The sequence below is a fragment of the Bufo bufo genome, chromosome 3, assembly GCF_905171765.1.
Source record: "Bufo bufo chromosome 3, aBufBuf1.1, whole genome shotgun sequence".
Taxonomy (NCBI): Eukaryota; Metazoa; Chordata; class Amphibia; order Anura; family Bufonidae; genus Bufo; species Bufo bufo.
In genome coordinates, this window is record NC_053391.1 from 479,046,937 (window position 1) to 479,063,686 (window position 16,750).

Below are 16,750 nucleotides of genomic sequence, written 5' to 3' on the forward strand. Positions count from 1 at the left end.
ACGAAGCCTAAATGCTCACGGAGTGCCATGGCCTCTTCATACAGCTGATCAGCGGGGGCACTGGGAGTCGGACCCTCGCCAATCTGATATTGATGACCTATCCTGAGGATAGGCAATCAATATCAAGAACCCCACTAATGGTCATCCATAATAACAGAAGCAACTCTCTGGCTCATGGAGAGAAGTCCCTTCTATGATGTCCACATGGCATACAGACAGGGGCTGTCCTTGTCAGACAAACCCCTTTAGCGTAAGCAGAAGAAGCAATGTTGTCTTAGAAGGCATCTATAATTAGGTCCACACTGGTGATATGTACTGAACATAACATACCTTAAAGAAATCAAAAAATGGTATGGGTTGCACAATTGGACCATAGAGGTTCTCGTCATGTTTGAAGAAAAAGAAGTGGGTAAAAGCTGCATTTATCATGTCTGGATGTTTCCTGCCCAGTTTCACCAGTTCAAGTCTCTCCTTACAGCTGTCTCGTCCTCTCCAAAAGGCCGTGTTGTTCTTCTCCTCCCATTTAGGACCAGTGTTTGCCTGAACAGACATCATGTCTAAACTCACCCTATGGAAATAATATGAGGGATAGACTTACACAAATGTACTTGACCTTTTGAACCACAAATTGAAAACAGACAATCAGTAAATCAGTTCTGTCACTGTATTCTACACTGTAGCTGGTGAATCACTTGATCGGGGAGATCACTAATTTGGTTAGATTTCTTATTCATTAGAATTTATTTGCTTTGTACCCTAAGGGCGCATTTCTGTACACGTATTGCAAGCACAAATCCTGGCCTGACCACACATCTACTCGAACCCGAACTAACAGCATCATAGGAATCTATTTTAACGTCTGTATTATATTGCTGTGGAGTTATATCTTGTTCACTTCCATAACTTACCGTTAAGTGGTTATAGCCCAGAGGTCCAAAATATCTCTCAAAACAACTGATTACATGTATACAATCCAATATACTCATTATATAACTCATTCAAACACAATTGTTTCATTCATTGGTGCTTAATGTAAGCATCTAAGTGTAAAGCCACTGAAACATAATAAAGATACAGATGGCAACTGAAAATCTGTTCACATTAGTCAGTCTCTACATAACAAAAAATGCGTTATCACAATGGTTTATTGTCTGATACATTCTGAATAATTGACTTCTCAAAGGAAATAAAGAAAGAAACACTTGTTAAGATTTAATGAGCAAAGGAAAATACATGCTTAACTACTGAAGAGAAAACATACACTGTAGTATGAATATAAAGGCCATAAAATGGAGAACGCTACACAGCACCAGAATACAGGGTTGTTTAAATGTAAGACAAGTATTCATTTACTTATATACCACCAATGAGCAGATCGCAGCCAAGGTGTCTCAGCCACCTGACCCACAGCTATCTACAGGACAGATGATGAATGTCTGATCGCTGGGTCCTCCATTGATCACTAGAACAGGGTTTTCGAAATTACTTTTCTTTTCACAGCACGACCGCAGTGAGGAGGAGTCTGAATGGAGCAGTAGCCTGTATGTGAGCTACCGCTTCATTCAAAGTCTATGGGACTGATGGAGATAGTCAAGCACTGTACTTGGCATGCTGAACAGTGCGCCTGCATTCAAACTCTACCACACATTGAGGAGAACTTTGAATGGAATGGCGCAGTCAGGCACTGGTGTATCTAAAACATATAATAAATGTGGTGCAAAGCTTGTTTGCATACCAGCAGTGTTAAAGGGGTGATCCCACAATCAACATTTATCCAAATAATAGGCGATGACTAGCGATCACTTAGAACAGGGTTCCCAAACCCTTGTTCGTTTAAAAAGGAATATGAAAGGAGCGGCATGGTCAAACATGTTGAGTACTGCACTCGCTCATCAGTTCAATAGACTGTGTCCTAAACATACAGTCCTGATCAAAAGTTTAGGACCACTTGAAAAATGGCAAAAAATCATATTTTACATTGTTGGATCTTAACAAGGTTCCAAGTAGAGCTTCAACATCCAACAAGAAGAAATGAGAGTGAGACAAAACATTTTTTGAGCATTCAATTAATTGAAAATAACGATTAAACTGAAACAGGCTGTTTTTCAGCTGATCCAAATTTTAGGACCACATGCCTTTAAAAGGCCAAATCTGTGCAAAGATGTGGATTCATTGTCATTTTCTGTCAGGTAGTCACACGTTGTGATGGCAAAGGCAAAAAAACTCTCAATTTTTGAACGTGGTCGGGTTGTTGAACTGCATAAGCAGGGTCTCTCACAGCGCGCCATCGCTGCTGAGGTGGGACGCAGTAAGACAGTCATTTGGAATTTCTTAAATGATCCTGAGGGTTATGGAACAAAAAAGTCAAGTGGAAGACCCAAAAAAATTTCATCAGCACTGAGCCGGAGGATCCAATTGCTTGTCCGTCAAGACACTGGACGATCCTCGACCCAAAAAGGCCCTTACTGGTGCTGACTGCAGCCTAATAACCATCAGACGGCATCTGAGACTGAAGGGCTTCAAAAACAAAAATCGTCTTTAAAGACCTCGTCTCCTTGAACGCCACAGAACTGCTCGTTTGGACTTTGCAAGAGAGCACCAAACATGGGACATTCAAAGGTGGAAGAAAGTTTTATTCTCTGATGAGAAAAAATGTAACCTTGATGGTCCTGATGGTTTCCAACATTACTGGCATGACAAGCAGATCCCACCTGAGATGTTTTCTACGCGCCACAGTGGAGGGGGCCCCATAATGGTCTGGGGTGCTTTTTCCTTCAGTGGAACAATGGAGCTTCAGGAAGGGCAGGGGCGTCAAACGGCCGCTGGCTATGTCCAGATGTTGCAGAGAGCATTCCTCATGACTGAGGGCCCTCGTCTGTGTGGTAACGACTGGGTTTTTCAACAGGACAACGATACAGTACACAATGCCCGCAGGACAAGGGACTTCTTCTAGGAGAATAACATCACTCTTTTGGCCCATCCTGCATGTTCCCCTGATCTAAATCCAATTGAGAACCTTTGGGGATGGATGGCAAGGGAAGTTTACAAAAATGGACAACAGTTCCAGAGAGTAGATGGCCTTCGTGCAGCCGTCTTCACCACTTGGAGAAATGTTCCCACTCACCTCATGGAAACGCTTGCATCAAGCATGCCGAAACTAATTTTTGAAGTGATAAACAATAACGGCGGAGCTACACATTACTAAGTTCATGTTTGGAAGTTGGATTTCTGTTTTGGGGGGGTTTAGTTTTTTTTTGGAGGTGTGGTCCTAAACTTTTGATCAGCTGAAAAACAGCCTGTTTCAGTTTATTCGTTGTTTTCATTAAATTGAATGCTCAAAAAATGTTATGTCTCACTCTCATTTCTTCTTGTTGCATGTTGAAGCTCTACTTGGAACCTTGTTAAGATCCAGCCATGTTAAATATGATTTTTTGCCATTTTTCAAGTGGTCTTAAACTTTTGATCAGGACTGTATATAATAAATTTGGTTTAAGACATGTACCCAGTCTGATGGGGTGTCACCCGCCGGCCGCCGGAGTTCTCCTCACTCACTCACAAGCACGTCGGCCCGGCCGTCACGTGGTAAAGGGGGTGTGACTGCCTGGTGAGTGGCGTGGCGGCTGCACTGCAGGAGCAGCCAGCAGGCCCAGGACTGGAGTCTGGAGCTAATGGATTGGGTGGTGAGTCACGTGACAGCAGTGACTCACTCACACAGCCAGCCAGACCTGCCACTGCCGCGCCTGAGGGAGGAGGAGGTGTGGTAGGTAGCGCAGAGAGCGCATATTGACTTCATATTTAGATGATTTAATTTAATACCCCATTATAGTATTTATTATATTTAGGGGGGGCAGGGGGTTGGGGCCTACATCTCTCCAGGTCCAGCCAGGTTAAAGCTTGAACAGAAGGTGGAAATGCACTTTAATGCTCAATGACTCATGGAGCATTAAAGTGCATTTCCTGGAAATGCCGCAAACTACATAATGGAGGGCAGTGTGGGGGAAAATTACTTAGTGGGGGACAAATTACATAATGGAGGGCAATGTGGGGGGCAAACAACATAATGTGGGGCAGTGTGGGGGGCAAATTACTTAATGTGGGGCAGTGTAGGCGGCAGTATTACTAATGGGGGCATTCTAGAAGGGAATTACTATTGGTGAGACTATAAGGAGCACTATTACTATGGGGGCAAAATTATTTCTTCAGGATAGTATTTGGGGGTATTGGGGAGCACAACGGGCAGCAGGATAACACTGTGGGGACTCCAGGTTGGGGGATGATGATAGAAAAGTGAGGACACTAAGAAGTCCGTGTGTCACACTCTGCAGAGACGAGACGCGGCTGAAAGAAGTGTCTCGACCGAATGGAGAAGATGATGACAGAGAAGATCTACATCAGAGGAGACGTCACCTGGAGGCCCTGGATGTGACAGGAATGTGCTGCTGTATAGCAAGTACAGCAAAATGCTGGGGGAGGGGGGGACTTAGAGAATTGGGCCATATTCATTGGGGCTGTCTATATAGTGTATTTATGTATGTATTTTTGTGTATCTGTGTTGGATATATATTGTGTATGTGTTGTGACGCCGCGTGTCCGCCGTTGAGTAGGGAACCTGTTCTCAAAAATTTGAATCCCACCCCTGACCCCCTCCCCCATTGTCGATCTGCCTGCTAGCACCCCATTGCCCCCCCTCCCCCGTTGGCAATCTGTCTGCTTAGCCCCCCCAACCCCACGTCAGCGGTCTGTTTACTATCCAACCCCCCTCCCGCGTTACTGCTTGGGTCGGTCGGCAGGCTCAGTGAAGGACGTGAAGGGATGTCAGCGGCGCGGCAGGGCAGTGACACCCCAGGGGGGTGACACCATTTTCTACCGCACCGGGTGACACCAGCCTTAGCAACACCACTGGGTGATTTAGGTAAGTAAACCTCCTGCAATATGAATAGGAGCTGAGCTGCAGTACCTTGAATGGCCACTGCACAGCATACATAGCTGTCTGCTTCAGCTCTATATACTGTTACTTTCCTGCGCCACAGATGACCGAAACAACTGTAAATTCGATGTTAGCAATATATACATAACTAAGCAAGTTTAGCTAAAATTATATTTACTCATTTCCCTAGTTCTGTTCTGGCCACTTTGTTGACATACAGTTGCAGAGCTGTGGGGCAAGTGTAACAACAATCTCTGAGGTTTTCCTCATAAATATTTGGGAGTCAATAAAGACTGCCTTTCCTCTCCCTCTGCTCTGCAAAGGGGGTGAACACAATTGCTGCCATGTCTGGAGTCTGACTGCTGTTATATTTATGTTGTATGTGTGGGACTACAAGTCCCAGCTGTACAGTACAATTATATTGTTGATACACAGAGGATCTTCCCACTACCTGTTCTTGCAAAATGCTCTGCAGACACTTCTTCACAGCCAAATATCAACAAAAATACCACTTAAAACATAACTTTTAAAAATAATGACTAAAAGAGCTATTAATCACCTCCTTTTTTTCATGGATCTTGTAGAGTTGATAATAAGAAAAATTCATTCCCAACTCCTGTCCCTCTTGTTATTTAATCCCTACCTAAAAACTGAATAGCCGCCCAGATAAGGGCAATCCCGTCTCAGGAACCTCCTGGTCGCCCTAAGAAGTCCCTAACACAAAAAAGACCCATCACCATAGTGTCAAGGGAAGAATAACTGGTCCAGTAATCTCGTCAAAAAATGTAGGTAATTTCACAACTAACTAAATAAATCAACAAAACAAAAAATCGAAATAACCCATGGATAATATGTATCACTTAATCCAACGCGTTTCGCTGTGGCGGCTAGGAATTAGCTCATCAGGGGACAATATGAAGATGGAAATATATCCATATAAATAGAAAAAAAAGAAAGAGAAAAATGACCTACACAAATATATCCATTACATATTGTAGTAATCTGGACAGGCCAGGTAAATCACAAGATACCTTAGATATATATACCACATTACAAGAAAGTTTAGACTGGCATATTCTTATTCATAATCATAGTCATGGGTGCACATCCATAAGGCAAACATAATAAATAAAAAAATAATGGCTGCACACACATATTAGCAGTAAAGCTGAGAAATGGGGATCATTCTAAATTCAAGTGGTAGTATACCTACTATTGGAATCAATGGAAGCTTTTAGCGCACATTTTGATCAAATTTGTGTCGGGCCCATCCACCACGCGTCAAGGTGGCTTCCGCGGACGGGTCCCTATCACTAATATACCGCCTATTTTTTTATTTAGATATACATACCGTAATTTTCGTCCCATAAGACGCACTTTCCCCCCCCCAAAAAAAAAGTGGGGGGGAAATGCCCCTGCGTCTTATGGGGCGAATGCTTCCATTTTACATCGCAGTCTGCGATGCTGCAGCATCGCAGACTGCGATGTATGAGCCGGGAGAGAGGAGGGTCTGGAGTCCGGAACTAGGTGCAGGGCCCGGTGCAGTCACTGTGCTCTTACAGCGGGCTCCGCCACTCACCACAGTATTTATAAACATTATTCCTTAACCTGTTAATAAGTTTAAAGGGATTCTGTCACCAGGTTTGACCCCTGTCAGCTAAACATATGCTGATGTTCAGGGCGTCTTCACGATTCCTAATGTGGGCTTATAAATGTCATCTGTGGGCTTATTTAGCTAAAAAACAGCTATTACTAACCTGTCAGTCAAACAAATAAGGTGCCCAAGGGGATGTTAATGGGTGCAAGATGCCCGCTGCACCAACCGCCGTTCGTGCCCAGCGCCGCCTTTCCGGACTTCTGCGCCGCCTCCTAATTCTCTGTGCCGCCTCTCGCTCTCCCTCCCTCCCCCCTCCTCCTGCTGTAAGATCTCGCGCATACAGGGGTTGAGCGAAGTGTCGGCGCATGCGCACTTCGCTGTAAGAAGCCAAATGGAGAAGTCCGCACGGGCGCATCAGGCAGAGCCCTGTGCGCAAGCGCGAGATCTTACAGCAGAAGGAGGGGGAGGGAGGGAGGGAGAGCTAGAGGCGGCACAGAGGATTAGGAGGCAGCGCAGAAGTCCAGAAAGGCGGCGCTGGGCACGAATGGCGGTGGGTGCGGCGGGCATCTTGCACCCATTAACATCCCCTTGGGCACCTCATTTGTTTGACTGACAGGTTAGTAATAGCTGTTTTTTAGCTAAATAAGCCCACAGATGACATTTATAAGCCCACATTAGGAATCGTGAAGACGCCCTGAACATCAGCATATGTTTAGCTGACAGGGGTAAAACCTGGTGACAGAATCCCTTTAACTAAAGCTGCGCGCTCCCCTGTTCCCCTGTATCAGTACAGAGCGGACGGCAGCAGTAACGTCACTCACTGAAGTCGAGTGCCTGCTCCTCACACTTTATGAATGAAGCAGGCGGAGCAGGCGCGCGACGTCTGTGAGTGACGTTACTGCTGCCATCCGCTCTGCCTGCTATGGAAGCTTGTTCGTAAGTGCTGTACTAATACAGGGGAGAGCGCAGCTTTAGTTAAACTTATTAACAAGTTAAGGATTAATGTTTATAAATACTGCAGTGAGCGGAGGGCCGGTGTATTGGGGGACACTGTTATGAGGGGGATCTGTGGATGATATATAGCAGTGCCATCCACAGATCCTCTCTATAACAGTGCCATCCACAGATCCCCCAACCCATAACAATGCCATTCACAAATCCCCTACCCCATAGCAGTACCAACCACAGATGCCCCTCCCCATAACAGTGCCATCCACAGATCCCCTATAAACAGTGCCATCCGCAGATCCCCCATAACAGTGCCATCCACAGATCCCCCATAACAGTGCCATCCACAGATCCCCCACATGACAGTGCGTCAATCACAGATCCCCCATAATAGTGTCATGCACAGACCACCATTGGTTCAAAACCTACCAAAAGCACACCTTTTGGTTAAAAATATATATTTTCTTATTTTCCTCCTCAAAAACCTAGGTGCGTCTTATAGGGCGAAAAATACGGTAATGACAATGAGTTATATCAGGTAAATATATCTATATATTGCATATTGCGACCATCTGGACAAGCCAGGTAGATCACAGAATACTTTATTTATATATATATATATATATATATATATATATATATATATATAAAAACGAAGAAAGGACAGCACTCCAAGTAAAAATATGATGGTCTTTAATCACCCATGTAGATGGCAACGTTTCAGCTCCAAACAAGAGCCTTTCTCAAGCAATGAACACACTATATGCTGGGGTATATATAGTCCAACCCCCATTACAACATAATACAATCAATCAACAATAAAATATATAATTAGCAGTGCAAAAGTGTATATATAATATCCATACTTAAATACAATTGTGTAATATCCTTGAATAGGAGATGCCATAATAATGCATCCAAAATATAATAAATGGTGTACATATTATAACCTAAAAGGAAGTAATTGGTGATAAGGAACAGGTGTATATAATAGTGCAAAAATTAGGAACGATGATGCTGCAAAGAAAGAAGGAAAAGTGTTGACATACCCAGCGCCGTCCATCGCACCAAACATGTCACATGTCGATCAAACCGGCGTCAGGAAACAGGTAGTGCGCAGACGCCAACCGCGTCCTGTCACGGCGTGACGTCACCAGCATTAGTTGCAAAGACACGCGCACAGACATGCGCACTACCGCCGAGAAGCTCGGTCGGCCATATTACGAAAGGTCATTGTGTCCCACATGTCCATGTGTATGCGCATGTCCATGTATGTATAGACAGGACAGCGCAGCACGGGAATACAAGCCGTGCTATACAATATGTATATACAGGGGGGGGGCAGGGCAGGACACTGTATCACAAAGTAACACAGATCCCACCAACTAAGGGTGAACAGCGGAGATCACAACACCAATGTCGCGATCCTCACCAAGATCACCCATAGATCTCCCACAAACCAAACATGTATCGATATACCGCAGTGTGGACTGACACAGAATGTAAATAATAGTGTGTTAGCCAAATCAAAATTACACATCATAATGAGGGCACTCTTATAGATAAATAAGGACATGTGGATACAATGTATGTGCACCAGGTACGTCACACATCCTGTTTCCGCAGCATCATTGGAATCTGTGAATATAAAAAAGAAAAAAGAATTAGAAACATGGCTTAGTAGTGTTCAAAAATACACTATGTAGCACAAGAGAAGACGGCGCATATCACATATTGATCAAAAGAGGGCAAACAACTCATTTAAACATAAATCCCCGGATTGTAATCCACATTGAGTCCATTAGGTCTCAAACTGTTAAGAGTGTAGATCCAGAGAAGCTCTCTCTTTTTGAGAATCCGTACCCTGTTCCCCCCACGTCTGGGCATGGGTACATGATCAATGGCCCAACATTTCAGATCTTTTTCAGAGTGTTTAAATTCTGTGAAATGTTTGGCAACTGGGAGGTCCTTTCTCTTTTTACGAATGGACAAACGGTGATTGTTGAGCCGCGTCTTAAGATCAGTTGAAGTTTCACCCACATACAATAACTTACATGGACAGATCAAGACATAAACCACGTAACAGGAATTGCATGTAAGGTGAAAACGAATAGGGTGTACAGCTCCGGTGGCAGGATGAATGAAAGCACTGCCTTTACCCATATATTTACAGTCAGTGCAGCACAGGCAGGGAAAACTACCCTTGCCCAATGTGGTTAGTGCAGTTTGTACCGACTTAGATTTAGGGCCAATATCCGCTCTGACTAGTTGATCCCGTAGGCTTCTAGACCTACAATATGAGAAAAGGGGGGGAGATCTAAATTCCTGGATCTCACTATGGCAGCCTCCCAAAATACCCCAATGCCGCTTAATAATACAGTTAATCTCTTCACTTTGTTCCGTAAATTTGGAAATGAAAGGAATCCGAGTCAAGGATCCTTCAGATGACTTCCTTTTTAGAAGACTACTCCTATCCAAATCACGGACCTTGTTCATGTGAGAATCCAACAATTTAGTAGGGTACCCCCTTTTTTTGAATTTAACGGCCATATTGTTTAAGGAGGAATCTAGTTTGTTAGGCTCAGAAACAATTCGTTTGACCCTAAGAAATTGTGAAAAGGGTAAGTACTTAAGTGTGTTACGTGGATGACCACTATTGTAACAGAGGAGGGTATTTTTATCAGTTGGTTTGGTATAGAGCTGAGTGTGTATCCCGCTCTCGCCAAACGTAACAGTGGTATCAAGAAACTGCAGTTCAGTATCCGAATGGACTAACGTGAACTGTAGATCCCTGTCAACACCGTTTAAAAACCGATGAAATTCAAGTAACTGGGTGACACTACCAGTCCATATGAGGAAGATGTCGTCGATGTATCTCCACCACCGCAGCAATTGGCTGCGGTGGTGTGACACATAGACGACATCCTCCTCAAAGCATCTCATAAAGATATTGGCGTAGGTAGGTGCCACGTTAGATCCCATAGCCATGCCCCTTTTTTGTTGGAAAAAGGTGTATATATATATATATATATATATATATATATGAAATGGCAACCTGAATTGTGTCAGATATGATGATGAAATAAAACTGACATAAAGTGGTCTATGTAACTGATCTCCTAGCACCCCGACCGGGTACCTCCGTTTGATAAACGCTCCCAGTGCCTCCCGAGGACTCCAAGCACTCCGCTCAACACCGATACCACCACAGGAACCAGGAACAGGAACAGCTCTTACAAGAGCTAGGAGTAATAGCCAGGGGAGTATACAGCGTATAGCAATCCCCACACACATAAGACGAGGCTCTATGTTGAAGGTAAAACAGGAACTCTTTATTGAGGGCTACCCGCCCGTATTTATGCAGGTCCCCATCTGGTGGACACACCCCTAGGGGACCAGATGGAAGACTGTGACACAGGACAGATATGTAGCACTCAGGATACACAGACACAACACATCCCCACAATGCATCATGGTTTCCTCCTCTCTGCCCTGGAGACACCCGAGGAGCAATTCAATTATCTCTCAGGACAAAGGGAAATCACCAATACACATGTGGGAACAACAGGACATGAATCACCACCCAAACACACAATGTCACACCCTCACAGCAAACACAGACATTTAACATATTCCCAGATAGCTCAAGTCTGAGTGCATATCATTAGGTGAATAGCACTCAGAATACACAAATACAATAAAATGAGCTATCTGGGTACCCTCACATAACATACAATACAATTCCACAGACAGATGGTTCTGTCACACACCTCAAAACCCCACATGTCCCCATATGGCTTGGATCTGAGCGCTCAGATGCCACAAACACAGTCAAATCGCTGATGAGAGGGCCCATAATCCTGGGGCAAGAGGCTGGCAACCAGGCCCCTCCAAAACCCAGTGGCGAGGTTATTTTCGCCACAGTCTAAATGGGAGGAAATGCTCAAAAACCCCAAACACTGTGGTGTGTTTATAACTGGGGGAGCAATTCCTCCGCATGTGATCCGTTGCTAACGGCAATCCCCAGCAGAAATGCATACAATGGAGGATGTCGCAGTGGACCACATGCACCACAATGGCATCCTACACAAGATAATGTGTGGATGCAAATATAAAAATACATAAATCACTGCGAAAGGTGCACCACAATAATATGCAACTCACAACACTGGTTAATCCCTCAAGCTGATGCTAAGAACTGAGACTTTAGCCAATGTATTCCAGTCAGGAACACATCGGAGCCCTTTTCCACCACCGTCAAGGTATCTCAGCGTGGCATGGGTTCCTACCACTACCACTGTTCCTGACTGGAAAACATTGGCTAAAGTCTCAGTTCTTAACATCAGCTTGTGGGATTAGCCAGTGTTGTCAGTTGCATATCACTGTGGTGCACCTAATGAAATGACAGGCTTTACAATGTCCACATTTAAAAGGTACCATTTTTGCGATTTTGAAGCCAGGTCTCTTTTTTAGGTGGTTTAAAATGACTATGCACAAGGGCATCACCAATATTCCGGCCTCTGCGAAAAGTAATAGAAGGGGTGTCAGATAGATAGTCCTTAAGATCGTGATTTGTCTTTAAAAGAGACCAATAACGACTAAGGATATCCCTAACTTGATTGTGCCCTGTATCATATGTCCCAATTATGCGCAGTAACTTATCCTCTTTTTTATTCTGTGGTTGAAAGAGTACTGCGTGATTACTGGCACATGCATATTTCCATGCCTCTTTTAGGCACTGACCCGGGTACCCTCTCTGTTTAAATCTGAAAAACAGTTTTGACCCTTCCAGCTCAAATTCCTCCAAAATTGAGCAATTTTGCCTAATTTTCAGAAATTGACCTTTGGGAATGCCCCGCCTCAATGTTTTAGGATGGAAGCTCTCCCACCTCAATAAACTATTGTTTGCAGTTTGTCTGCGATAGAGTGTGGTCTGTAGTTGTTGATCCCCCTTACTGATTCTTATATCCTAAAACACAATTGAGGTGTTGTTTATTTCAGATGTAAAATGTATTGTTCAAATTCCTTGACAGAGCCCATCCAAAATAACAAAATATCATCTATAAAGCACAGAGGGATAAATTGGGTCCAAGGTGACATCTCCTCTGTAAACACCAATGTATCCTCACAAGCCCAGGAGCAAAATTGCATAGGTGGGCGCACAGAGGCTCCCCATAGCGGTGCCCCAGTGCTGGTGGTAGAATTTACAGTCAAATAAAAAGTAATTATGTGTAAGTATGTAGTTGAGTAAGCGAAGTACAAAGTTATTATGATTTCTCAGCTCGTTACTCCTTGAATCAAGGTAGTATTTTTCCGCAGCTAGGCCTTTTGTGTGGGGTATAGATGTATATAAAACTTCAACATCTATTTAAGCCAAAAAAGTATTGGCATCAATGCTAATACCCTCCAATCTTTTTAACAGGTCAGTTGTATGAGGGTAAAGTGAACAGAAAGGGACGCAATATCTGATCAACGCAAGTCCCTATAAGTTGAGTCAGGTTACCAATCCCAGAGACAATGGGATGACCTTTCAAAGGGTCAAGACCTTTGTGAATCTTGGGTAGACAATAAAACGTAGCTACTCTTGGATGTATAGGTAGTAAATATTCCATCTCCCTCCGATTAATTAGTTTATCTTCCAATGCTTCCTGTAATATCATATACCAGGGGTGGCCAACCTTAAAGACACAAAGAGCCCAAAAAAAAAAACGTATGACTACCAGGAGCCACAAGCTATACATTTATACACAAGTCACCGTATTTTTCGCCCTATAAGATGCACCTAGGTTTTAGCGGAGAAAAATAAGAAAAAAATATATTTTTCAACTGATCTGAGGTTTTTCATTAACAGAGAAGAAAACGAAAAAAATATTTTTCATCAGACCTCCAATGCTCATCTGACCTCAGATAAGATCCCCAATCCTCATCAGAACTCCAAATCAGACCCCCAAAATAAGACCCCCAATGCTCAGATCAGACAACACAAATCAGACTCCCAGTGTCAGAGCCCCCCGTGCTCAGATTAGACCCCCACGTGCTCAGATCAGACTCGCCGTGCTCAGATCAGACCCCCCCCCGTGCTCAGATCAGACCCCCATGCTCAAATCTGACCCCACCCATAGTCAGATTAGACCCCCCATGCTCAGATCAGACTCCCATGCTCAGATCAGATCCCCAATGCTAAGATCAGACCCAAATTTCTCAGATAAGATCCCCCCATGCTCAGATCAGACCCTCCATGCTGAGATCAGGACCCCCCATGCTCAGATCCCCCATGCTTAGATCAGACCCCCATGCTCAGTACTATAATTTAAAGAAATCGCCTACCTCTCCTGATCGGGCACCGGGCTCTTGATCAGGCACCTGCTACTCGTCAGGTCATAGTGCGCGTCTCCACCTACCAGGGTTGTCACGATACCAAAATTTAGATTCAATTTCGATACCATAAAAAAGTATTGCAATACTCGATAACACGTGAAAAAAATAAAACACCAAAAAAACTGTGTGCATTCCATATTTTATGGAAGGTCCGGCCCATAATAGAGCAGTTCTATCCTATTTTTTGGGGGGACAAGGTGACTGAAAATGGCAAATCGCACGGTTCAGATTTTTTTCTGTTACGGCGTTCACTACATAGGAAATATTTTTTAATAGTTCACACTTTTTCGGGAATGGCGATATGTAATATGTTTAAATTTTATATGTAAAATTGGGAAAAGGAGCGATTTAAACTTAGTATTTTGGTGTTTTTTTTTACTTTTTATTTACGATTAGCCACCTTAGGGGATTGAACCCTTGTCCTATTCACCCTAATAGAGCTCTATTAGGGTGAATAGGACTTCACACTCTCCCTGCTGCCCTGTGCATAGTACACACAGCAGCAGGGAGCTTACCAGGGCAGCCAGGGCTTCAGTAGTGTCCTGGCTGCCATGGTAAAAGATCGGAGCCCCGCAAATTACACTGCTGGGGCTCCGATCACAACTGCCACCAATGAACAGGAGGGGAGGGGACCCTGTGGCCACTGCCACCAATGATACTAATACTAGGGGGGGTCCACTGCGCCACCAATGAATGTAATTAACACATTAATTCAAATATAGAAGGCAGCAGGTGCCGGAGGCGGTATCACATATCCGGCCTCAATAACAGGGCATGCAATCCACCGAACTGCGGCAATTAACCCCTCAGGTGTGGCACCTGAGGGGTTAATTTCCACGGTTCGGCGGATCGCATGCCCTGTTATTGAGGCCGTGTGCATGGTATGTGACACCACCGCCGGAACCCGCTGCCTTCTATACTTTAATTATTATGTTAATTACATTCATTGGTGGCGCAGTGGCCATAGCGGCGCGTGCCATGTTCTCTAACTGATACTAGGCTGCGCAGCTGCTTCCCAGCTCCATCGCTAGAGCCGCACTTGAAGAGGCAAAGAGCCGCATGCGGCTCGAGAGCCGCAGGTTGGCCATCCCTGTCATATACAATTCCGATTTATACTGCTTTGTTGGATCATATTTCAACACCTCATAATTTGTCCAATCTGACAAGAGAGCCATGCACATATTTTTATACTGTTGATGATTAAGAATAACTTGTTGGAGGGTCTAATTATCAAGTTCTTGTTGTCACCTAAGTTTTTCAGGCCTTCCATTTCCTCATATGTATAATTTTTGTGCATTGGCATTCTTGTCAGATTACAAAGGTCTCTGACAACAGAGTTTAAGAATATGTCTATATGTAGATCTGCACCATACGGTGGATTTTTAGTACTCTTATTACTGAGATTTGTAAATGGTCCCTCTCCCTTTGGTTTCTCATTATCATTAAGGAACTCCATCAGGTCATCAAAGCCCGGGAGGTCCATCTGGTCTAGACCCATCTCAGTACATCTCTGTTTGTCAGTCTGCGCAAATACTTTATGCAATTTAACTTTTCACACAAATAGGTGGATGTCTTTGATTCACTCAAAAGAGTCAAATCAGTTTGTAGGAACAAAGGTCAATCCCTTAGAAATGATAGACAATTCTGCCTCTGACAATTTTGACCCTGAAAGATTTAGGACTAAAGACTGGTCCATCGATATTGTTGTCATTTCCTCTGTGTTCGTTCTCTTAGAGCATACAGATTTTTTTGATTGGTTAGGCCTAAAAAAAAAGTGAATTGTCTGTAGGGTTTGGAGTTGATAATGATACAGCTGAAGAAGATACAGAGAGAGATGATGAACCATCCCCTTTCAAAAGATCTAACTTGGGGGGATAGTTTCCTCCACTTTTTGTCCCATTTGTTTGTTCCCATTGTCTCTGGGGTTGAGTATATGGGTATTGATTTCCCCTAAAATTGGATCTAAAAGATGGATTTCTACTACGACCCATATATTGTCCACGGTCTCTCTGCTGAAAATTACGGCCTAGGCCAGACTTGGGTGTACGTTGTTCAGTATCTGAAGTATCTACTTAAGAAGCAGATGTATCAGTGACAGAATCCCTGTGTTCAGGAGATACAATATTATAGGCTGTTTTGTTCCTAAATTCAGTCAAATCTTTCACAAACTGTCTATGTTTTCACTCAATCAGCGAGTTTTTATACCTCTCAATATTAATTTGTAGTTCCGACTCCCTCTTAGTAAATTCTGTATGATCTTTAAAAGTGAAGGCTAATTCTGTCACTTCCCGAATCTGCTTCTCCAGCTCAGACAATTTATTATTCTCCTGTGTTAGTAAAAGTCTCATAAATATCAAAGAGCTTTCTGTGGCCTCTTGTTCCCACTTAATCAAGAGATCTTGTGTGCAGATCCGCTCAGCCGGCCGGATAAAAATCCTCAAACCTCCTGGTACAATGGAGTTTTTGATATAATTTTCCAGTGATTGGATCTCCCACCAAGATTTTAAATATTCTTTATGTGTAGTATACAATTTCTTAAAGGTAGTTTTTGTCGGTAATGATGTAGAATTAGAGAATGTAACCTCCTTATCAGAAAATACTTCATTTGCTTCTGTCAACCAGCTGGTTTTATTTAAATATGATCCAAGAAAACTGGCCATACTAATCCCAAAATTGAATCAACTCAAATGACTATTACAGCTCTGACTAAATCAACCGTCAGAAGGTCAGGTAACTAGAGACAGTGGAGTATAGAAATCAAATCTCACCGAAAACACCACTTAAAACATAACTTTTAATAATAATGACTAAAAGAGCTATTAATCACCTCCTTTTATTCATGTATCTTGTAGGGTTGATAATAAGAAAAATTATTTCCCTTCTCCTTTCCCTCTTGCTAT

At 43.4% G+C, this 16,750-nt stretch overlaps 1 protein-coding gene across 1 annotated transcript in view; it reads right to left on the bottom strand.

The window, feature by feature from the left end:
* POGLUT2 (protein O-glucosyltransferase 2) overlaps window positions 1–16,750 on the bottom strand; it is a 120,058-nt gene that overhangs the window by 43,674 nt on the left and 59,634 nt on the right. Inside the window, exon 6 of the mRNA XM_040425246.1 lies at window positions 331–568. Coding sequence (XP_040281180.1) covers window positions 331–568 — 238 coding nt within the window. The remainder of the gene's footprint in view (window positions 1–330; window positions 569–16,750) is intronic.